Source organism: Leptosomus discolor, chromosome 1, assembly GCF_034619465.1.
Source record: "Leptosomus discolor isolate bLepDis1 chromosome 1, bLepDis1.hap2, whole genome shotgun sequence".
NCBI classification, from domain to species: domain Eukaryota; kingdom Metazoa; phylum Chordata; class Aves; order Leptosomiformes; family Leptosomidae; genus Leptosomus; species Leptosomus discolor.
In genome coordinates, this window is record NC_141391.1 from 79,861,235 (window position 1) to 79,886,183 (window position 24,949).

Sequence of the window (24,949 nt, forward strand, 5' to 3'; positions counted from 1 at the left end):
CCTTCATGGTTAAGTCAATGGCAAATCGCCTTCTCTACAAATGCTTGCAGTCAACTTACAAAAAAGCACACCAATGAGAGTTAAGGAGCTTATGACACATACTTATCTGGGGAAAACAACTAAGTCATTTCTGCCTAAGCACAGGCCACCCTTCTCCTTTTTAAAATGAAATTATGTGTATTTATATATCAGTAAGACTACCATGGTATACCACAAACAGTGATTTTACATTGCTCTAACCATCACAACACATGACCTGAAAGAAAGCACCTCTAATACAGCAACACGATCAGTTCAGAAATAGACACTGAGACAGGTATTGCTAAGAATCTGGATGAATTGACAGGCAGCTGAGTGCTACGAGCAGCATTTTGCTGATAACTTAGAAGCTTCAGCTCCCAGACAGTATATAAGGATTCCCTGGGGAAACGAGACTGCAGCAGGTATGTCAAGGTGACAAAGTATCACTGCCACACAATCCATTGAAAGGTATGTTCTGGCTAGCAGGTAAAATATACTGTGACTACAAAAAAAAAAGGAGGACAGGCTGCCAGGTGAAGAAGCAAAAGAGAATCTGAAACACCGTGATTCAGCCAGTATACAGGAAATAGCTCAAGTAATTTTTGCTTCCATTTTTTTCTGATTAGAAGTTGTCGTGTTTTCTTTCTGTTATATTAAAAAACTTTACTAATTGATTTCAACTACTTATAGTGAGATATAGGTAAGATTCATTATGGAATAGAGAAAATTTATAAATCAGATGGCAAATATGTCTGAAGAGTGAGAACTGAAATTTCTCATCCATACATAAAGATTGTCTCTGGGATATATGTTCTGGGTTTGCAGGTCTTGAAGGCGTAGCTAAACACATCTGTTTCGTACTCTTCAAAGGTTTTTTAAGTTCTAGTCTTAGCAAGGAAAACAACGTGAGAAAAGATAATAACACTTCTGTTTTCTCCATTGACCCTACATCTGCTGAAAAAACACTTTAATACTGTCAAAGCCATAGAGAACAGTCCCTCATTGATATGTAAAGTAGTAATTTAACAAGTAGATCTACAGAATATTAAGAGATAAAGGGTTAAAACCAGAAAGAAACAATTACTCTATCTAAAACTACTGTTATTATAGCCTCAACCAGGTCAAGTTTTATCTTTGTTACCAAAAGAAACAAGAAGAAAATCTTACAAAATCAAGTGACAATTGTCATTTTGAGCTTCCTCAGATTACCAGCATCTTGCATCTAGATGGAGAGCAAAGATGTTGCTCATGACACTAAGTGCTTTCCTCAATCAGATGTTCTGTGCTTAGCAGTGGCAGTGCTGCAGGCTGCCAGCTGAGGTTCTTCACTCCCACATGTTCTCCTACTTCCCTATCAACCAAAAAAGTTTTTCTCCCTGTTTTGGGTGCCTTCCTAACTACTCTCCTTGGAGAAAAGAAGCACTGCTTAAGTAGACAGTTTTTAATTAATAAGAATCTTCCCTTCCAAATCTTCTGTGGTTATGAAACATCACATTACTAATAAGTCCAAAGAGCATCTATGGAGCATGAGCAGTTAAAATTGCCAAGTATATTTCTACAGAGAGGAATCTATACATTTTCCTACCTAGAAATACACATATATACGCAGGCACAGACACACACACACGTCAGTTTATGGGATTGAAGTGCTCGTCTTTGCACACAGGAAGAAGCATGGCAGGAGCAACAGGGGCCGGTGGGGAAGCCTGAATCACACCCTGCCCAGCAGCCCCCAGGCCCACCCGAGCAGCCATCAGTCTGCTAGCAGGTCATACCTGTGCTGCCCGATGGGGTCGGAGGCCCAGGGGCAGGGGGAGCCCCAGCAGCCCTGCGAGCCCTGGGCAGGGCCAGACCCACCCGGACACACCAGTGGGAGAGGGTCCACGGGTCGGGGTGCCCTGTGGGAACGAGGACAGAAGGGGTTGGTGGGGCGTGAGCAGAGGCCATCGATCCATGTGCCTGGTTGTGCCTGGACCAGCCAGCACGGCCTATCTTGTCTCCTCTAATCAAACGCCATTTCTGACAGTCTTCCTGGGCAAGGGCTTACTATTGTGCATGTACACGTGCGTGGAGGTCTCAGCGCCGGCCCTGCTGTGGGGCCAGGGTCCCACATGCCCACACTGCAGTACCTTCAGCAAGGGTGGGTGGGCAAGTGAGTGTGCGAGCGCTAGTGAAGAGCACATTGGACTAGCTGGCAAGTAGGTTAAGTGGCCTGGGAGCCGGGTGTGCCTCTATGGGTGAGAGCACAGGCAGCGCTGCTCTTGGAGGGACAGGGTAGGCATAAGGCAGCGCTCACCAGCTGCTGTAGAGACCATGGCATCCAGGGCTGTCCGAGAGACTGGGTGTGCATGAAAGACTCCGTGGGAGGTGATGGGGGAGAGCACAAGGATCCAGGACCACCAGATGGGCTGTGTCTAAGCCATTCACTGCATGGGCATGGGTGAGAGGAAGGAAAAGGGGAGAAGGATCTGCACCAAGGGCTACAATGGGGCTGTTGCCTTGGGGGCTCATGCCTCCAGGTACCAACAACTGGGGAGACTGAGATCTGGGGCCAGCTGAGTGCCTAAATCCAGCTGCTGGTAGGATCCTCATTGCACATATGTATGTATTTTGCACTAACGGACCTTCATCCTCATCAGTCAAGAAACGAGAACAGGCTCAGGCCATTGGTGCTCCCTGTGTTTGTGTGAGTGCTGAGCCTTCCTGATGTGCCACTCTGAGGGGATGGCACGTGTATGTGTGCACGTGCACCTCATAGACGCTGTGTGAGCTCATGTGACTACTGGAAATATGTTCTCAGCCTTGCTACTGGCTGGATTTGGGGCCAGGGAGCTGCAGCATCCTCACTGCTATCAGGCTCCTGGATCTGACACATTTGTTACATACAAATGCATATATGTAGTATTATATAGTTTAAAATATGTATCTCCATATATCCCTATATATACAGATATAAACCTGCATGCATTTATAAAACTAACATCAAATGCAGTAAACCGTCAAGAATAGTAACTTGGGAAGGGCTGAGGAGAACAGGTGACTTCCACAATACTTCTGTCAGGACTGAACCAAACCCTCAGGATGATGGGGATTTAGCAGGAACTGAAACTGTTTTTCAATTCAGTATAAAAGTGGCACCAGCTCAGCATCAAACATGTTTTCGGAAGTCATGTTTGGTATATCAGTATCAAACATGGTATGACAAACCAGTTAGTAGTCTTAAATTCTACATTATGTTATATTTCATTGTTATTAAATGTTCAACCTAATTCAAATGTATGCAATGACACTTTGCCTGCCTGAATGATATCTAATTGGAAAATGCAGTGGGTGAGGTCCTTGCTAAACTTCCTAACAGATTTAGCAAAATAAGCAGCAATTCATATCCCACACTTCCACGTGACATTGCTGATACATACTAAAGTATCTCCAACATGACTGAATTTACGTAACAGACAAGAGTACAGTGTACCACTGATATTTGTACCCAGTTTCCTATTGTTTTCTCTAATTGCTTCCAAATGAGAAACTGTTGCTGAATCTGAAGAAGGCACACAGGAAAAATTAAGACAGATTTTTGTTTTTATTAATCCCAGTGTCCTTCTGCATTCTACCAAAAATCTGTTTCTAAATAACTAAGAAATAATTCTCCACTTATTAAATTAATCATGACAGCAACAGCCAGGCCCTAAATACTTTCACGATAGCACTTCCGAAGCCTTTCATGAGAATATATTCTAGTCCACTGTTACTGAAGTTGGAATACAGGGTAGATTTGTCTCATGTCTCTGTGCAAGAAAGCGACAAGACTGATGAATTCCCAAGATCAACACAGGTGTAGGTTTGAAAACATAGATTTAAGTTCTCTAAAATTCATAAGCTTATTTATACTAGCAAAAGCTTAGGAAATCAACAGAAGGTTTGGCACCGCATTGTCTGCACCATGAGCATGTGTACTTGTGGATGAACCATGGCATTTTTAACTTTTTGCCAATTAAGGGGATTTCGGTTTATGCTCTCCATAAAAAAAACAAACAAAAAACCACAACAAACTCTTCAGAAGACCCATAAATAAAAGCATTTGCAAATAAAATGAGAGCCACAGTCAACTGGAATAGTGCTGAGCCCTTTGCTGTATTTATAAAGAAATGCAAAAAAGGCAGCTGGTTTGTTTGTTTTTGTCAGGCAACACAAGCTGTTAATATCTCTAGTCATTCAGACCTTGGACTGAGATTTATTAACCTGTCAAACAAAAGCAATTTTACCACATATACAACTGCGGTTCATTTCAGAACATTTATTGCTCTGTAAACAGAAAATCCAGATTCTCCCTAAATAATGCGTCCCTTTTCTTCTCTTTGAAGCAAGAAGGCAGGCATAGTAGCAAAAGAAATTCTAAGTGAAACAGAAAGAAATATTGACAAACTTATTTACACAAAGATATAAAAAGCATAAAGTCAGAAATTAAAACAGACCTTTACAGTGACTGCCTCTATTGAAAAAAAACTTTGGCACCAGTAACTTGTATCAAACAAAATCAAACAGGGGTACAGAAATGAGAAATAGTTTAAATTAAAGGTGGCCATGAAACTGAAAGGAGGATGTCCCCTGCCCAGGAGATGCCCCCACATTTGGGTAATATGGACGAGGGTGGAAGGGGAAACAGAAGAGGGACACAGCTCAATGTTTACTTTGTGTATTTTGTGCTATGCAACTCCCTAGCCATGAGTTAAAGCTAAAAGAAGTGTCAGTTTTCTGTATGCTCTTCAAATCTTTAAAACACAGAACAAAGCGACAACTCCAAGGAAATCTAAATAATTGTGGAAGGCTATTTGGCTCATAATTTAATAATAAGTTTCTGTTGCGCAGAAGCTTGACTATGAAATTCTAATACTGTTTAGTATCGTAATTCTCCAATATGCAAGGATTATATCTGAAAAGTTCATTAGTCATTAAAATTAGGAAAAAAGAATCACAGAATCATTTTGGTTGGAAAAGACCTTTAAGATCATAAGTCTAGCAGAGGGCCACCAGGATGTCTGGGGTTGTACCAACTTGTCCTGTGAGGAAATACTGAAGGAAAGGTTGGCTTATTCAGCCCCCCCGAGAAGATTTCAGGAGGGCCAAAGAGCAGCTGCCCAGTATCTCTGAGGACATTACTGAAAAGATGGAGACAGCCTCTTTACCAGGGTACATAGTATGAACATGAGATGATGGGCCTAAATTGAAATAGGAGAGGTTCTGCCTGACTAGATATAAGGAGAGAAGGGGAGAGAGGGAGAGAGAGAGAGAGAGAGAGAGAGAGAGAGAGAGAGAGAGAGAGAAATGTTTGCACTGTAAAACGTTGCCCAGAGAAGCTGCATGGTGCCTCGGAGGCTTTTAAGACCTGACTGGACAAGCCCAGATCAACTTGGTCTGAACTTAGCATTGACCCGCTCTCAGAAGGTCGGATCAGTTACTTTGAAAGGTTCATTCCAACCAGAATGACTCCACAGAAGAGTCTAAACGAAATATCATTAAGCATTCCTCTGCTTCAGTTTTCAGTCCCTCAAAGCACTAAGAATAATTTCTAGAATAGTACCAGTACACTGCATATTGACCTTTTGTACCTACTACATGTTAGAGCAATTACTACCTAAAAGAAGCCCTGCCTGCCAGGCCAAAGGGAAATACTTTCTTTCTCATACACTCCACTTCCTGGCATCTCTGCAATACAAAGCAAAATCAACAGACACCTGAATAACTGCAAGATTTTTCCTACCATAAACAAAGATGATTCTATGAGAATATAATCAATATTAACGTTAGACATTTTCTGATCTTTCAGACTACATCTAGACTATGAGGACATCACATTTCCCGAGTGGGGGTGGGGAAAGTAGGTAGCATAAGGTGATGTTTCCAGACGTGAACAAATGGGGCAAGACTTGTCCCAGCAGAACTACATCCGAAAATATGGGAGAAGATACGATACTGTAAGTCTGCTGTATGTCCTACAGTAGAAACTAGGAAACTAGGGTGGAAGAGCTCAAATGGCTCTGAGAGATGTTTAGAAAGGAGGGGTTTTATTAGGAGCCTGAAACAGAAGGACTAAAATACCTACCTGGAACATCTACACCTGAATTGGTTACCTAGTCTCCATTTATGGAGCGAAATGTGAACGGATTACTGCTCTTTGAGAATAGGACCTAATCTGGTAGCCTGGCAGACAGGAGGCAGACACAGCTCCATGCCCCCTGGTCCAAACAGCAGCGAGGCTGACCATGTATTCCCAGGAGGCACAATGCACACAAACACATACATAAATACATATATACATGGCTAGCCACACACACCAACGCAGTTATGCTCAGCACTCACATGAACGCACAGGCCCGTTCAGCTGGCTCTTTACTGGTGCTCACGCACTTGCCTGCACTCAGCCTGGCCACTAGCACTTCAGAGGCAAGGGCCAGGCGCCTGTGACCTGTGGTCCCACGCTGCCGGCTGGCACTTGTTTTTGCGCAGTCACCGGCACCAGACCCTCACTCAATCCAGCCACTGGCACCACGGACACATGGGCCTCCTCTCGGGGTCTGACTCCAGTTGCTGGCCACACACACACAGAGGCATGCACACGCACACACACAGAGAACAGATGCCCTTCAGACAGGAAAAGAGCCAGAAGTGGAATTTGACAAGATAGGACAGACTGCGCTGGTCAGGAGCAGGGCATGGCCAGACAAGTGTGTCACCTATTTAGACACATCCAGCCCTTTTTATCCCTTATCCCTCTATTACTCTGTAATAAATCTTGAGCAATCACAAAATGTTCTTCCCCTGCAGCCCATATTGTGTGCCATGCCCCAGGCAGCATCTCTCCTCAGTTCAAAAGGGGATCCAGCATCGATTCACCCTGATAGCTCTCCTGGAACAGCAACACGAGGGCCCGGACAGGCTGTCCCTCCCTCCGAGTCCTTAATCTGGGCTCCCGTCTGCCTTTGGGTCTCTGTGATCCCTGGCGCTGTGGAGATGGGCCTCTGATGGGGTGATGGCTCCTGTGGTGGGCCTGGGAGCAGCCAGGCAGGGTGATTTGGGCACTTGCCGTTGCCTCTCTGAGCTCTTTCATGGATGTGCAGGCGAGCTTTTATCACAGAACCTAACAGCTACATCCTGCGGCAGACCTTCCTTAGGATCTATACAATTCTGTGCAAGTTTGTGCATCACATGCTGCTTGATTCCTAACATGCAAGACCAGGAATCCAAGTAGTTTCTTTCACAGGTCTTTATAACTAGGGCCTGGCATACCATACACTAAATATAGAAATCAATAGGAGAAAAAGAGATGCCTAAATCAGACATCCTACCTTTTCTTTTTTCTCGATGCTGCTATTATTCCAATGTTCAGTCTGATCCTAAAGCAATATAGCACAGCATGTCACAAGCATTATTATGTCTTCATACTGCCGAGTAACTGAAATCCTTTTATTAAAATACAGCATTCTGTGATGGATTTCTTCATCCTTGGACTGACATTGAGCCTGAAGCTCTTACTAGTAATCACTTTACACAAAGCCAGATCACACACTCAACTCAGGCAGAGAAGCTAAGGACTCAATTCACAGATTTTTTAAAATGGTGTGAAAGCTGGTGAGACTGAATTGTTCCCGCAAAGAACAGATACATTTCAAAATTTCTGAAAGAAACTACACTGAAGGCCTTTTCTGAATAATCAACTTACGGAATGATTTATTCATCCTTTATTAGCATTGTCTTATTAAAAAAAAAAAAAAAATCAGTTCCCAAAAACATCAGAGAACCAAGAAGAAAGTTATTCCATTGAATATTAATAATCTTAAAGAAATTTAAGGCTGTCATGTGCTAACACCCCAGCTGTAAAGAAGAGCTGTAAATAGTAAGGTATCAGTAAAAGTCTTCCACCAGCCTACTCAAAGTCAACCATCATCTTTCAGGCGTACTTGCTCTTCAACTGATTGCTAAGATGATAAGAAAAAAAATCAAGTGACAGGAGAAAGGGACAGTAATAAATTGTCCAAATGCCTTAGAATTACTAGCTAATGCAAGACAGAATAGAAGATGAAACTCTTGACATCAGTGTTCCTAAAGAAAACCTTTACTTTGAGAGATATGCCAAAGCACATATTTGCAGCTGATTCTTCTTTCCACTATCTTCATGAGATTTTAAATTTAGACATGCAGCATCCTAAATGTTTGAAGAGTTTTTGCTGTAATGTTAGCCCTGTCACGTCATCTACCAATCCTCCTGAGACAGAATGCTTAGCCTTAAAAAAGCAAATGCTTTTACTATTTCAGTATATACATCATTAACTTATCTACTGTTTCCTCACTCTTCATCTACACTCCCTAAAAAATGTTTGGGAAAGCGTAAAGGACAAATGGGCTACTGCACACTATTAACTCTTCATAATTTATAACGACGCTATATATATTACTTAATGCAGTCACAAATTCAAGTTTTCATTTTCACCTTCAAGGCCCTATATTATCTTACCCACAATTACTGTATGTCTTGCTTTTATTTCCTTCTACTCCCTAGACATCTTCTATCCTTTCACTTAATTGCGTTCTTTATCTCTTTCTCCCACTTTCAGCTGTATGTCTTATATCATGCTGACCTCTGTGCCTCGTACTATCTCCATGCCTATACTCTTCATCCTTCTTCAGCAGTATCTTTTAAAAAAATACACTCTTTCAGGAATCATTGGTACATTCTCTTTTTCCTCCCCTTCTTATTGCTGAGCTATTAACTGAAATTTGTCTTGCTTTAAACCACTTTTGCTCCTTGCTGGACCAGGGCAGCAGAGAATACTACTGAAAGCTAATGCAGAGCTGGCTGATTCACTACTTAATTCTATCAGAAATGACCTCTGTTAACTCCTTAACTCTGAGGAAAATTGAGGGACAATACTTGCTTGTCATCTAAAATAACCTGGAACTTGGAACCCTGTTCACTAAAAAAGCCACAACATTCATTAAACAAATGCCAATCTGTGTGTGCGTATGTATGTGGAGTGATTAGTTTCTACAAGCTATGTCTGTACTTCTTACAATCTTAGATGTTTATATTCCACAGGGCTCTGACAGTTGTCCAGAGCAGGCTCCATGCCTATCATCCAGCAAACATGGATTTGATGCTTTTTTCTCCCCCCACCCCCCCAGGTTTTAACGCATACTTAAATATAAATATGACATACACATTGAGCATCCATGGCACATAAACATCAGGAAACTCAGGAGTATTCCCAGGTCTAGCAATGGTCACAGTATGGTAGAGTCATAGCATTGTTCCTGACTCCTAGAACTCTCACAGCTTCCCAAACCTCAAAACACCTGCTCTCGCAATATAACTCTTCATGGAAGTTATCATATGACCATTGTACTAGTTATTACTATAATTAGAAAGTATTACTATCTTCTGAGGAAATTATTAAAATAATTGCAAATACCTTTTGCTGAAGTTTAAGGAAAAAAAAAAAAAAATCTTCTCAATGAAAATTTTCAGCCTGGAAAGTTAAAAACTCCAAACTGAAAGCAGTCTTCAAAGGATGTATCATAGCTAATCTTAAAACTGTAAACGCATTCTATCTAAGGTACATGATCATTCTTCATAGAATAAAAGGTTCTGTTGGCATTCTCTTGGGATAACTACATTATTGAAAGTGGAAAGCCATAAGATAAGTTACATACTATTACGATTTTTGCTCACGGCACTTTTTCTGAAACAGTAATATTTTGAGTCTGTAGTAGCCTTGAAGCTCAGGACAATAGGCTGCAACCTCTAATGTTTCCACTCTTTAGATTGAAGGTGCAGGATGCCATAATGTCTTCTAGAGACAGCAACTGAATGGATCACTGAGACCAGGTATCTGTTCAGGAGAAAGAGGACAATTTCCTAATGGAGGAACACATGTCCTGTAACAGAAGATATTTTCAGTAATGGATGAAATCTCATCAGCCAGTCTTTGCTAGTCATTAAGACCCTGCGGCTTTGAAGCAATTAAACTATGAAGTGAAAGAGTTACTAACATTAAAAATAATTTCTCATTACCATGCCTCTATTTTAGAACATATTTGTAGATGCATTTTAAAAGAATTTTGGTGTTACTCAGGGAACTCTTGACTAGTAACTCTTACCTCCATGCTTGCTAGAATCTACTGATGACAAAAAGCTATGTGGTTTATTTGGGATAAGAAACATCTGTAAGAAACTTGGAGTGACAAGGTAGTCTACAGGGCAGTCAAGTGTCAAATGAAATAAAATGGTCAAGAAATGTAAGCAATACACATTAGCTGGAAAAAAATAAGTGACATGTACATCTTGTAACATTCAGTTTAAGCACTGGACGCCACTGTAGACAGCTCAGTGAACCTCAGAGCTTGGGTGATATTGTATATATTCACAGACACATATAATGTGGTCTCATGTGGAATACTCTATGTACTGCATGACACAGAAATTAGTCTATGTTAAAATGTCTTTGATATGAAGAGTCTGAAGAAATGCAATTAGAATGCTTATGAGGAAAAAAAAACCACAAAAGAACAGCCCTAGCCCCCAGCCGCTCCCCCCCCCCCCCCTCCCCAATCCCAAACACAACCCTTTCAGATGGTGAGAGTCTGAACAGACTGTTTTACTTATGGAGTAAGAAATAAAAAGGGATGTAGTGAGTAGTACATGAAACACTGAGTGGCAGATCAATTACTTCTTATCTTTCTCATTCATAACAAAAAAAGCTGACATTCAAAGAAGCTAAAAGGTGAGAAATGCAGAACCATATGCAAAAGATTTACAGAATTCATTGTCCCAGGTAGTTATCAGCATCAAGAAAAAAAAACCCAAACACTGTGAAAGGGTTACTAAAAGGACAGCCCCCCCTTTTTTTTTTTTGCTAAGAAAGAGACTTTAATTACTTGATATGGGAGCAACAGAATCTAAGTCGATAAATTAACCCCCTCTAGCTAAAAGGCGATTATTAAGCCCCTGTTATTAGCTGTAATCAGAGATGGTACCAAATAAGATGGATGCTGAACCCGAGCATGAACAGCAATTCCTATATTCAGCACTATTTAGACAAAAATGAAAAGCTTTCTCTGAAGGAATAGGAGGACAGCATTTCTACCACTGCCTGGAATTGTTTTCTACTTTAAATCAGAATCACTTCAGTCTTACTGAAGCTTAACTTGAACTATTTCCTTCCTGGCTTTGAATCACGCTATTATTCTAAAATAAGGAGATGCTGGAATGAAAATGTTAAGCATTCTTTTTCAGCAGATAAAGCTGTCACTTCTTCAGCTCTTGTGTGTGCTACAAGGTCTTTTATCTTTATACTACCAGTCTATCACAATAATAATAATAATAAAAAAATCTCAAACATTGCTTTATGGAGTACACTTTGTAATCATCTTGTAAGTGCATTTACTTTGTGATACAGCAACCATCCTGAGCAAAATGCTTTGCCCTGTTTAGACTATAAATAATTTGTCAGTGTTAACTGATAGTCCTGTATGTAGGTTTTCTGCCACTGTGCCAAAAAAAAAAAAAAAAGACTTACAAATTCTTTACCACACAACAGAATAAGCAGAACTCTACCATGAATACCAGCTCTCTGAAAATTACGTACAGCCACATCTCCAAAGAGAGTAAGCACTTCAAACAAACAAACAAACAAACAAAAAGAAACCAAATGAACTCTCCCTCCCCTAGCCTTAGTGCATTAAAACAACACATAGTTGACCTTAGTCTTTCAAAGGTTTCCAGAGGTCTTCCCATGACAATAATTTATAAAAGAAGCAACCAAAAAAATACTGCTAACAACACAATTCCTTGTTTCAGTCTTCATTCTTTGTCCTGAAACTGTTGAAAAGCATTGTTACAACAAGCTCTGGGGTAATTACAAAGGTAACATGAGATACAGAGAGCATCAGTGCACTAGATCTTTTTGAAAGAGGATTTATTCATGCTTCCTATAAGCCAAAAGACATTAAAAACATTTTTTTGGTGAACATTCTTGTTAATTAAAATCTAATTATTCAATGACTGCTCTGTTTGCCATCTCCAAAAAACGCCCAAGGTCTTGAAAGAAAGAAAAGATAACTCAGTGAGCAATTTATCATAAAAGAAGGATTTTCCCCCCTCTTTTTTTACTGCTTACCATGCATAATTAATATGTGATAATACCCATAATGAGTTCCCTAAAACAATTAGCAACACATCTCCAGTGACCTGCTAATCTGAATATAATGCTTTTAGAATTTGGAGGTGTACCAGTCTCTTTGTGCTTACACACTCACCTCACGTAGAAGCAAAGAAGGCTGCAGAACGTAATTTCTTATTCTGCATCACATTTCATCAAGTCCCTTAGCAGGTACTTGATACATTATCAAGAAAAATGCAAAGAAAAAAAACCTATTCCTGTCTCCCCACCGCCCCAAGTAGGGTACCCCAAAGACTACGAACCAATTATAATCCTTCTCTCCTCTTCCATTCAGATACATTAAGTAAAAGCAAACCTTGACCAGGTTATTTTTGCACGGAATTTCAATGACTTTTTCATCTCCGTAAGACAAATACATCCATAAATAAACATGCACTGCAGTACAAGGGCAATGTCTGGAACACTTAAGAGCTAGATTACTTTCAAGCCATGCAACATCTCATTTTTCTTCCACAAACATATAATAAAGACTGCCAGCATGGGGGGGGGGGGGGGGAGGGGGGGCGGGGGCAGGGGGTGTTGGGGGTGTGCACACACAAGTACAGATGCCTCAGGAGAAAAGGGAGAAAGCAAATCCAACCATGTGAACTGAGAGCATGATAATTGAAAACAAAACAAAACCAGTAATTTTGTAACTGTCTCCTTCCTTTAATTGTCTTGTAAACATTACATAGTGGCCTATTATGGATTTAGGGAAAAGGTGCATGTGTATAGCAGCAGATCTTCAGAAGTCCTGGGTTGTTAGATGTGGTGAAATATCTCACATTCTTCTCTCTACACACTTATGAAGCTGGAAGATGAGCTTCATAATCACAGACTTCATCATCCAGCCTGGGAGACAGAAGCAAGGGCTATATGCTTAGACTATTAGAAGCTTAGGAACGTGCAGGATTCAGTCAACAGACTGTTCAGCAGCGTATCACGTAAAAAGTACATTCCATTAGAGCGCTGTGATCTTTGCATCCCAAGCTGTAAGCTTCTACCAGTATTTCAAGATGGAGGTCGTAACCCATAAAATGACATTGTTCAATACCTACTTACTTTAAATTTCCTAATAGGCAATTTAAAGGTATAATTTATTAATAATTTACTATTTTAAATTCTCCAGCGTCTGTCTGAAATCAATAACTTCTCCAGCAAGGGTGGGGTGGGAAAATGTAAAAAAAAAAAAAAAGTAATGCTGTTTGTTATTTTGTGGTGCCCCACAGTAGCAGGAATTCAAAAGCTAGGCCAGTAACACGTACTAAACACTTAAATGACAACTCGCCATCTAGAAATAAGGCTTCACACTGCAGTGCAAAAAAAGTAAAGGCTCTATGAATTCAGGAAAAAATCCCAGTCAAGAACCTTCCTGAGCAGCCAGTGTAGCATATGGTAACTAAGACAAACTCCAAAGAAACACAACAACTGGAAGACTGAACTGTCGTGGTAGGGACCAACACCGACAAAAATATATGTAAGAAGGCAGCCTTTATTAAGTTACAAAATGCCAAGATGGCGCAGCAGAAAAAACATACCCTTTTATAACCTTTCTTATCTGTCCACCCGTTCATGCACTAAGGCTGCTGAAATGATTCGCTCAGCACCTCTGTCCATTCACCTCTATTCACATACTGATTGGCTGGAGCTCCTACTGTATCTCCCACTTCATTCTCCTGTCAAATTTCTGCTCTGTGGTATTCACTTGTTTAGTCTCTTCTTGCTCAGTCTCTTTATGACCTCCTCAAACCTGTTTACAACATTCTTCATCCACTTCTTTCATCTTCTCACGAGTATACTGGGATGCTGTCGAGGCCGATTTCATCTTCCTCAGTCAGGCTATCCCCGACACTGAACTCCTCGGGTCGAAGACTGCTCAAAAAGCTGTTTTCCCCAATTTTTTGAGGAAGTATTCCACACAGTGGACAAGATAAGGACAACTGTCTCTTCTGATCTGCTTTAAAAAGAATACAGAAGTCCCAGATTGCTGTTATGTTCTCTATGGAGCCAATTTTTCTTGACATTTTCGGAATGTGCTGGGACCACTTTTCCAATTATGCTTCACAAAAGACTAACTGTAGGAGATGTTTAGTTCCTGAGAAACAGACGCAAGCTGTTGAGATTGGGCAATTTTGGATGCACACATGAAAACAAAAAACTCATTTCTCAAAAAACTACAGAAGTCAGAAAGGGAGCTTCCTACTGAACTTGGCGTCTCATCTTGGTCAGAAGGCAGACAAATGGAAATGTCCTAATCTCAAGCCAACAGACTCACCCTTTCAGATTTCACTTGCTATCCACTCTCAACACTTAAGGGTATGTCTGCATGGAACAACTAAACTAATCTGGGTACATGCAAATGATGACACATACTTCCTTCACTTCCCAATCACCCCACGTACAGTAACAGTAAAATCTGCCATATGTTATCTAAATTCATCAAGGGAGTGAACTCTGCTTTTCTGCAAACTTAAGCACACTGTGTGTACACAGAAGCAGCAGTTTCAAGCTCTTGTGGCACTAAACCAGTCGCTCCACAGTCCCACCACCTCCCAAGGAGCACCATCCCCACCACACAACACACTTCTGCCAAGTGAGAGTCTTCTCTGCTCTGTTTGGAAGCTGGTGTCTGTGCAGCACAGGATGTAAGACTAACAGGAATGACCATTACGATGGCAGGCTATACCCCTGGAGAGCAAGTATCTAAAAATATGATAAAATAACGGGTAAAAATTGCGAGTCCAAGGAGGTAAGACAGCAGAGTTTGGGTAAATCAGAACGGTTCATACCCTGAACAGCTGTTTAGAAGAGTGTTTCAGCTGAGGAAAAATTGGTAATGTAGGCCTATTCAAAGGACAGACTAGAGGCAAGGTTGAAGAGGCAGCCATTGATGTAGGTTTGAACTAAGCTGAAAAAGTCTATGTATTTTTACATTTAATGCTTTTGTTATTTCTAAAATAAAACGTCCAATTTGTGAATTGTAAACATTCAGGAAACAGTGCAGGTCAATTCATCTATAAAATGGAAAAGGGGCAGATTTATGATGACTAAAATACATGATTTCAGCAGCAGGGATTCCAATTTTCAGCTCAACACACCACCTAGAATGGCTGTTCATGCCTTTGTAATTTCTGTACCTTATTTAAAGTACTTCTAACAAATTCAACTTCCAGGTATACACAAGGAATATCAGAAACATCACTAAAAATCCAACTGCTTATCTGAAAACCATAGTAAGTGAAATACATACACTACACGCACACATTAAAAGTGGTGCAGTTGAAGGTGGAAAAAACCAGTGAAAAAAAGAAAAAAAATGGGGGGGATAAGAAATAAAACACAGGTTTTGGCATCCTTTTTACACAAGCTCACAATAATAATGGTCATGTTAAGTGCTAAATCAGTCTTCTTCAGCCTCTGTTTTCCTTGTACAACTCAGACTACAACTACAAAATGGTCATAATGTTCTGAATCTCTATTAATCTCCCACTACATCTTTTTGTAGCAAAAGTCTCAGAAAATTTCTCTTTGAACTACTCTTTTCTACGACAAAAAAAGTCCGCTGAGACTCCTAAATCCTAATGCCATTTAATCAGTCTGAAAAATTTTAATGAGCTCTCACTAGATTTGGTACAGAGATTATTCGTAACTATGGGATCAATTAATGAATTAGAAATGGAAGAAACTGCAAAGAAATAGTGTTTTAAATTAAGGTGATGATCTACATCAGTTGGAATTTTTTCGATAGAACAGACTGATTCTTCGTAATAAGAGTTATGACCATTTATATTACTACAATCTTTTCCTCTTTAAACAATGGATAGAAATGGTACATATTTGGTTTTAAATTACACTACTAGTAAGATCCTTTATTTTACAGACAAGCTATAGGCAAAACAACCAAAATACTGCAAAGAAAGACACTGACCTGCCACATCCTCAACTAAGTAAATAATTAAATCGTGTGTTTTTAATGACATGAGTATATTGGAAGTATGTATAAATGTTTGCATGGGACTGTCTGAAAACACCCGAGTTAGGGCCGTATTTGAAATAAATTTAGTAGCATAACATTTCTGTTACTATGAAACAAAATTGCTTCAAGATAACATTGAAAAGTTATAGTTGATATATATATCTTTTATACAAATACACACAGAAATACACAAACAGCAAGGTTACTATGAACCTCTGCACTAAGGGAAATACGAATGCTGTTAAATTCATATAAAGGAAAAGCAAGGGTTCAAACATTTATGCTCTTCTTCAAAGAAAGGTTAAAGAAGGAACTATACAAAGCTACCACGAACACTCTGAAATTTTGTTTATCTAACATACCTTTAAAATTATTAAGTATAATACAGATGCTACTATTACCTTCAAATACTTTTTCATTGTTAACACAGCTAAGACTACTTACTGCTGAATAAAGAAAAATATCTACAACACAGTGTCACTACATTTTTGTTGTTGGTTGGTTTGGGGTTTGGTTTTTTGATGGTTTTGTCCTTTTTAATTATTACCACCTCGTCACTTTTCTGAAACACAGCCAAATAAACTAAGAGTTTTGGGAAAGCTGTCCCTCTGGATATTATTATTAGGCTCCTCACATGTAACAGTACTTCAATTTGTCATTAACACAGTTGACATGTCATTTCCTTATCTCTCCTTCAGATACCAGTTATGACCCACCTTTATGTAAACTCTCAGTACTTTCTGCTCTTTCCCTTTCAGAATTACAGAACAGCTTACAGCCATACCTCCATCCAATCGAAAAGCATGCATTTCACACCTCTCCTCTTTCACAAAAAACACACCATACAACATTACAGGAACATATTCTCATTTTTTGTTCCCTAGACATACAGTTAAGCAAGAAAGAATAATTTTAATGAAAGCAACATTAAGCTGTGCTTTAAGCTTCTTTTCAACTCCTTTCTTACTCCCTCAAAAATCTTGGGCTGCTTTGCAGTATTTGCTCTCAATTGAGTATTAACATGTTCAAAATTCATAACTACTTGATGCTAAGGTGAGATTTACAGCCTTGTTGCTCAGATTCTTCAACATTTGGAATGTAACACACACACAAGTACCTAACATGTCCATACAACCGGCATCTGCATGATCACAATCATGTACATTTGGTGTACCTTCTCTGAACATCTAAGTTTCCAAATGAACTTGATACAAATACATAGAATGTCAAGAGAACTTGCAACAGAAAAAAAAAAAAAAAATCAAAAAAACAAACCCAGTTTTGTTAACACTGTTCATAGTATGCTACATGGCATCAAACTTATTTCACTTTGTATTCCCAGGCGATGCAAATACCATTTAGACTCTGGGTGAGAAGCTGAAGTATGAAAGGCTGAAGAATCTTAGCTAATCATTCTGTGTGTATTTGTGTAACTATTTTTTCCTCTATAATCCTACTGAGAAAGCAGTAATCACAGTCTAATCCACCTAAAGTTGTTAAAAATTAGTATGCCATGGCTTCACTAAGGCCGAATCATGCCGGACAAATTTAGTGGCCTTCTACGATGGGGTTATAACATTGATGGATAAGGGAAGAGCAACCGATGCCATCTACCTATACTTGTGCAAAGCATTCGACACTGTCCTCCACACTGTTGTCTCTAAACTGGAGAGACATGGATTTGATGGATGGACCACTTGGTGGATAAGGAATTGGCTGGATGGTCGCACTCAAAGAGTCATGGTCAACGGCTCAATGTCCAAGTCAAGACCAGTGATGAGTGGCATTCCTCAACGGTCAGAATTGGGACTGGTGCTGTTTAACATCTTTGTTGGCAACATGGACAGTGGGATTGAGTGCACCCTCGGCAAGTTTGCTGATGACACCAAGCTGTGTGGTGCGGTTGACATGCTGAAGGGAAGAGAGGCCACTCAGAAGGACCTGGACAGGCTGGAGAGGTGGGTCTGTGCAAACCTCATGGAGTTCAACAAGGAGAAGCGCAAGGTCCTGCACATGGGTCGGGGCAATCCCAAGCACAGATACATGCTGGGCGATGAGTGGATCGAGAGTAGCCCTGCCAAGGACTTGGGGGTGCTGGTGGATGAAAAACTGAGTACAACCCAGCAATGTGCGCTCACAGCCCAGAGAGCCAATCGCATCCTGGGCTGCATCAATAGCAGTGTGGCCAGCAGGTTGAGGGAGGTGATTCTGCCCCTCTACTCTGCTCTGGTGAGGCCCCACCTGGAGTGCCGTGTCCAGCTCTGGGACCCCCAGCGCAAGAAAGACATGGACCTGCTCAAGCAGGTCCAGAGGGGGGTCACCAAGATGATCAGGGGGCTGGAGCACCTCCCCTATGAGGACAGGCTGAGAGAGCTGGGGTTGTTCAGCCTGGAGAAGAGAAGGCTCCAGGGAGACCTTAGAGCGGCCTTCCAGTACTTAAAGGGAGCCTGCAGGAAAGGTGGGGAGGGACTCTTGATCAGGGAGCGTGGTGATAGGACGAGGGGTAATGGTTTCAAAGTGAAAGAGGGTGGATTTAGATTACATTTAAGGGAGAAATTCTTCACTGTAAGGGTGGTGAGACACTGGCACAGATTGCCCAGAGAAGCTGTGGCTGCCCCCTCCCTGGCAGTGTTCAAGGCCAGGCTGGATGGGGCTTTGAGCAACCTGGTCTGGTGGAAGGTGTCCCTGACCATGGCAGGGAGGTTGGAACTAGATGAAATTTAAGCTTCCTTCCAACCCAAAACATCCTATGATTCTATGATTTTTTCTGCATTAATGAAAGTCTAAAACTTTGGAACTTACATTCTACTCAGAACAGACAAGAAGTGAGAAAAATACTTTAAGGAGAAAAGCATTTTAATTTAAAAGAAAAGTGAAGACATTATTTTAACTAACTCTCAATTTATCTTTCAAATATTCTCCCTACAGAGTCCTATTTCAGAATTAAGGTTGGAAAGTTATATATATGAGAGAAACTAAACACCTCTACTATTTGAGAAAGATTGCTCAAACTGATCGGTTTTAAATCAGAAAAGAAGAATTATGATCTCAAGAGATTTAGAATGCAAGAGGACAGAGATGGCTTAGGAAAAATATACGGCCTCTTTACAAAGAAGTATCTTTAATGTTTAGACACTTAAGAGGTAAATCAGCCATGAATGTATGAAAAATAAACTGATCTATGTTTAAATAACTGTTTCCAAACTTTGAGTAGTCAAGTTAAGCTTGCAGATTTATGCATAGAGCGGAAAAATCATTACACGTTCCTATTACTGCACATTACCATGTAGTAAATCAGAGCAATCCACATTACAAACCTTATACATAGTGGGAGGAAATGATGCTTTCCAACAATTTGCTTCAACAGCATAAACATCTTTGAAAACAGAGGTTGCCAATTTTTCTAATGTTTATATTAAATCTTAATCTAAGTATTTATCACATAAAAAAATAATATCCAAACACAGACCAAATAGAATGTTCCTAACTTTTCAGTTATTTTGTTCCCTCCCCTTCTTACCTTCTCTGGAGGTGCAGGAGGGTGAAATCTCTTTGCACAAACTAGAAATGCATCAGGCTGTGGCTTGCCAGACTTCACCTCAGGGTCATCTCCAAACACGATATGATGAAAAAGACCAAAGAAGTCTTTGTGTCTGGATGTTTTCATCTGAAATGTCACTTCAGATGAGCTGGTGGCAACAGCTATGGGTACGTTGTGTTTGTGTAAATGACGGATCAGTTTATCAACCCCTGCAAGACAAATTTATACATTTTACTTTTTATACACATGCATATATCTAGGTATACATATTTACACTGACAATATATTTAGCAGTATGCCAACAATGTTGTCTTACAGAATATAACAACCTATTTCAATCAGTTAGTGTAGAAGAAAATTCTTGCTATACCTGAAATGTTCCTTCCTCACACAAAAATCATGGAACATTCCTCAAGGTATATATTTCTTCTGTCATCAAATGACGTTTCCTCAAAATATGCCAAATTTGGATTCAACATCATTGCATTAATGAGTTTCTAGTGGGTGTACTTAAGCAACGTCCCTAACATTATGTATGTTTATTATTTCAAATGCTCTGTGAGAGAAAAGCACACAGGGGAATATTTTCTTTTATACATAGAGTTATGCTCCTGGAAAAAAAAATACAATAAAATATCAGAGTCAAAGCAATATACTCTTCTCACTGAATGGTATAGTTTTAATTTCTGAAGCAGGTATCCATCTGGCTTAAACCAGCCCCTAAAAGAGCTCAGTTTCTCTCTTTTGCAATTACTAAAGCAAGTAACACTGGGGAGAGGAGGGGAGCTGTCAGTCATGGTGGTTAATACCAGAGCTTTATCTATTGATGCTGTGAACCCAAAGTAATGAACACCTCAAGCCTAATGGGTAGAAACTTCAATCTGATCCAGTCTGCTAGGGAAGGTTAATGCAGGGAACAGTGAAAACACAGCAGTCTGTGTAAGAGGGAAACATACTTCATTATTCGGTGCAAGTTTTGAGTTTCCTATGCAGAGGTTTTAAAGCTTCCTCACCACAGCATTCTAAATGCTGGATACCTCTCCCAGACAAAACAATTAGCAGTGTCTAATAGAGAATGAGGGCGGACATCTGGTCTTTACCACTTCACAAGAGAAAATCCCTCCATATCTGTAAAGTCATTTCAGCTCTGCTTCTTGGCATGAATCCAAACTGTGTTGGACCCAGGATATTAGTTTCAGGCAGATAAGCCTCCAGTTGACTTTTAGCTCTTTGAATCAACTTGAGAACAATTCTTTGTCTTCATCTTCCAACTACATGAACTCTTACCCTATTTTTCATGCCTAGTTATACTGAAGTAATCTTATTCCTGTCCTCCTGATTCACTGTCATACTTCAGTATGGTCCCTGTGCCCCGAACCTACTCCTCATGTTCATTTAATTCTTTCCTTTGCCACCCCAGCATCTCCGATTTGCATTTCCCATGTGACCCAGGCTTTCTGCTCCATTTTGACAGTGTTATAAACCACCACCCTACCTGCAAGACATTTTTCCCCAAGTATAGTCATACGACCAACTCGGAGAGTTTGTAATTACGACTGATAATAAAGTGTGTAGATTAGTAAATAGGTACATTAACTAACCCATCTATCTGGAAATATGACCTGTAGATGTGGCTCTCTGCAGATTTCTTCTCTATTCTCCAGATTCTAATCAACCAATTAATAACAGGCATTTCTGACGCCATACTTATATTTGAAGCAGCCTTTAACCTATAAATGCATGCAATTCTGTGATGTTAGATTTCCAGCTGGACAGAAATAACAATTGTTATTCCTCCTCTACTGTCACTGCATCACCCCTTTAAAAGCCCTCCTATGCCCCCTTAAATGGTTATACTAATAATAAGCAAGTGCATTTTCTCCCAAAAGATGCTACTCTGCCCTCCCACTGAAATACAAGTTAACTTTTTATTCCAGATAACAATTATATCTTCATTCTTAAACATGTGAAGTAAATACATATTAGACTACTGGAAGTACTAAGATCTCAATGTGAAGCAGTAGCTTAAATGTCTCTTTTTTAAAAATAAAATCCAGTAATTCAAATGAATTTATTCTAAATAATCTGCAACATTTAGCAAGGCTAGCATATCGTGTGTGTAGTAATACAAAGAAGTCTAAAGATTACACAAGACGACTTTTCCTATCTTCTATGCCCTTGTTATGACATGGTTATTTTTCTCTAAAGTTGTGCTCTTTTCAGATAGCTAATTTTCTTCAGTCACACTGCATCACAGCTTCAGTTCATCTGTCACAGGGTATGTTTATGCTACGTTTCTATTGGAGGTAGCCAGCCACAGAAAGGCACTGTTGCAGAAAGGTTATTTCTTCAGGGTTCTCTCTTACATTCCCAAAGCACATGTCATGATTTCAGTGTGTAAATGTGTGTGTGTGTGTGTGCTTACTTTCTCTTTTTGGCTTTCCTCACTACAAGGGAGCTAAAATGCAGCTGTTCCTACTAGCTTCAGAGAGCAAAGGTTTACATTATTCAGAAAATGCACTTTAATAAAAATATGCCATTTAAAAAAATATTATTTGCATATGAGTAAACATAGCAGGATAGATTAGGAAAAAAAAATACAAGGCAAAAATCAGCTGCACGGAAAAAAATTAAAATGCATATGGTAGAACAGCTAGCATAATTTAACAAGCTCAAGACAGTAACAGTTGAAAAATATTTTAATTCCAGGTTTGTTAATTCTTTGTAAAAGCTATAGAACAACAAAATCCATTTTTGTTTGCATCAATTACCACCAGTATAGCTCTAGACACTTTGCCACCACATCAAATTACTAACACAATTATTGTACTAATTCATCATATAATTCTTCATTAGGAAGATAATATCTTTCTTAGTATCTTTCTTGTACTTTTTTTTTTTTTTTTTTTTTTTTTTACAGAAAACATCAACAGAAGGGGAAGTGAGGAACTGCTGTAAAGATCTGTAAGAAACTTTGCCTGGTATATACTTGTCACTACATCCCCTATAGCTACACAGATTTTTTCAATCAATCAAGTGAAGACTTCAGTTACATCAAAAACAACCAATTAAAAACTCAATGGCTATGAAGAAGTATGGTGAAAATTCCTGTGAACTCACTAACTTCTAACTCACTTGTAGCTACTAAGTAAGGGACCAAGGCCCGTTCACCACAGAGGGACCCATCTGCTAGGCTTCCTGGGACTATCCTCCAACCCTTCCTACTGAACGCTTAGACACATACAGCAAGTTGTTTTTTTCTTTTTTCATTTTCTTCTTTAAGCATCTTTGATTAAAAAGAAAAAAGAAAGATCAAAAGAAATAAGGATCTCTCTTCTTCCAGTATAAGGATACACTTCTAATGTGATACACATGCAATAAAAATCTTAGGCAGTACAACATAAATTCTTCAAGCAATCATAACAAAAATTAGGAATAAACATCCCACATTGCTCTGCTTTATTTCCAAATGTACTCTTTCACTTCAAATAATCAAAAAGGTAAATACTGTTCCTTTCCTCTACCTCTTTAAATATTAAGTTTTAGAGCAGATACAGAAGCTTACTGTATTCTAAATGTAATAGCTAAACACTGGTGGTGACTATTGGAAAGAAAAAAAGGTGAAAAGAATTGTAATCTGAATTTAGTTACAGAAGCTGAAAAGAAGAAGGATTAACTTTAAATGTCAGCACCTCTAAAACCCAATGAATCACAAATGTCAATAAAGTTAACAACTTTGGAAAAAGAAAAACGAAATTAACTAAACCAAGAGAAAGGAGTTATTTCTTCTGAGATCATGGACATATTTTAAAGGAAGAGATCAGCACTTTTGTTCTGAAAGTCGTGGAAAAACATATATATATATATATTATATATAGATTTTTTTTTTTTTTTTTAAAGGAAATATTATTCCTCCATTAGACTCCCAATGTGGTGGTGGTTCTCTTTAGATTTAGCTGAAACCACTGTGACTAATACACTGGATCAACTGACAAACTGAAATTAAGACTTACACTGAATGACAAAACCCTTGGGCTGACTGTTGCATTTTCCTTTTCATTGACTAATACAAATATGTACAGCAAGAGTTCAGGAAACCAAAAAATGCTACGCTAAAACGATCTAACAACAGCCTCTATCTAATTATTTATATGCTATTACAACACTGTTTTCTACATTTTTTTTTTTTTTCACTTATCACATTTTATTGGCAGCTCACGGCTTAGGCAGGTGTAACCTTCACTGGGCAAAAAACTGGCTGGACGGCCGAGCACAGAGAGTGGTGGTGAATGGAGTTAAATCCAGCTGGCGGCCGGTCACAAGAAGAGTCCCCCAGGGCTCAGCATTGGGACCGGTCTTGTTTAACATCTTTATTGATGATCTGGATGAGGGGATTGAGTGCTCCCTCAGTAAGTTTGCAGATGATACCAAGCTCGGTGGGAGTGTTGATCTGTTTGAGGGTAGGAAGGCTCTGCAGAAGGATCTGGACAGGCTGGATCGCTGGGCCGAGGCCAATTGTATGAGGTTCAACAAGACTAAGTGCCGGGTCCTGCACTTGGGTCACAACAACCCCATGCAATGCTGCAGGCTTGGGGAAGAATGACTGGAAAGCTGCCTGGTGCAAAAAACCCAGGGGAACACCGAGAGCATGAGCGAGCAGTGTGCCCAAGTGGCCAAGAAGGCCAACAGCATCCTGGCCTGTATCAGAAATAGTGTGGCCAGCAGGAGTAAGGAAGTGATCGTGCCCCTGTACTCGGCACTGGTGAGGCTGCACCTGGAATACTGTGTGCAGTTTTGGGCCCCTCACTGCAAGAAGGACATTGAGGTGCTGCAGCGTGTCCAGAGAAGGGCAACGAAGCTGGTGAAGGGCCTGGAGAACAGGTCTTATGAGGAGCCGCTGAGGGAACTGGGGTTGTTCAGCCTGGAGAAGAGGAGGCTGAGGGGAGACCTTATCGCTCTCTACAGCTACCTGAAGGAGGTTGTAGTGAGGTGGGGGTCGGTCTCTTCTCCCAAGTAACAAGCGATAGGACAAGAGGAAACAGCCTCAAGTTGTGCCAGGGGAGGTTTAGATTGGACATTAGGAAAAATTTCTTTACTGAAGGACTGGTTAGGCATTGGAACAGGCTGCCCAGGGAAGTGGTGGAGACACCATCCCTGGAGGTGTTCAAAAAAAAGTGTTGAAGTAGCGCGTCTAGA

At 40.0% G+C, this 24,949-nt stretch overlaps 1 protein-coding gene across 1 annotated transcript in view; it reads right to left on the reverse strand.

Annotated features, from left to right (window-relative positions):
• Positions 1 to 24,949, reverse strand: part of PUDP (pseudouridine 5'-phosphatase) — a 67,487-nt gene that overhangs the window by 12,133 nt on the left and 30,405 nt on the right. Inside the window, exon 3 of the mRNA XM_086480682.1 lies at positions 19,733 to 19,962. Within this exon, the coding sequence (XP_086336808.1) occupies positions 19,733 to 19,962 (230 nt within the window). The remainder of the gene's footprint in view (positions 1 to 19,732; positions 19,963 to 24,949) is intronic.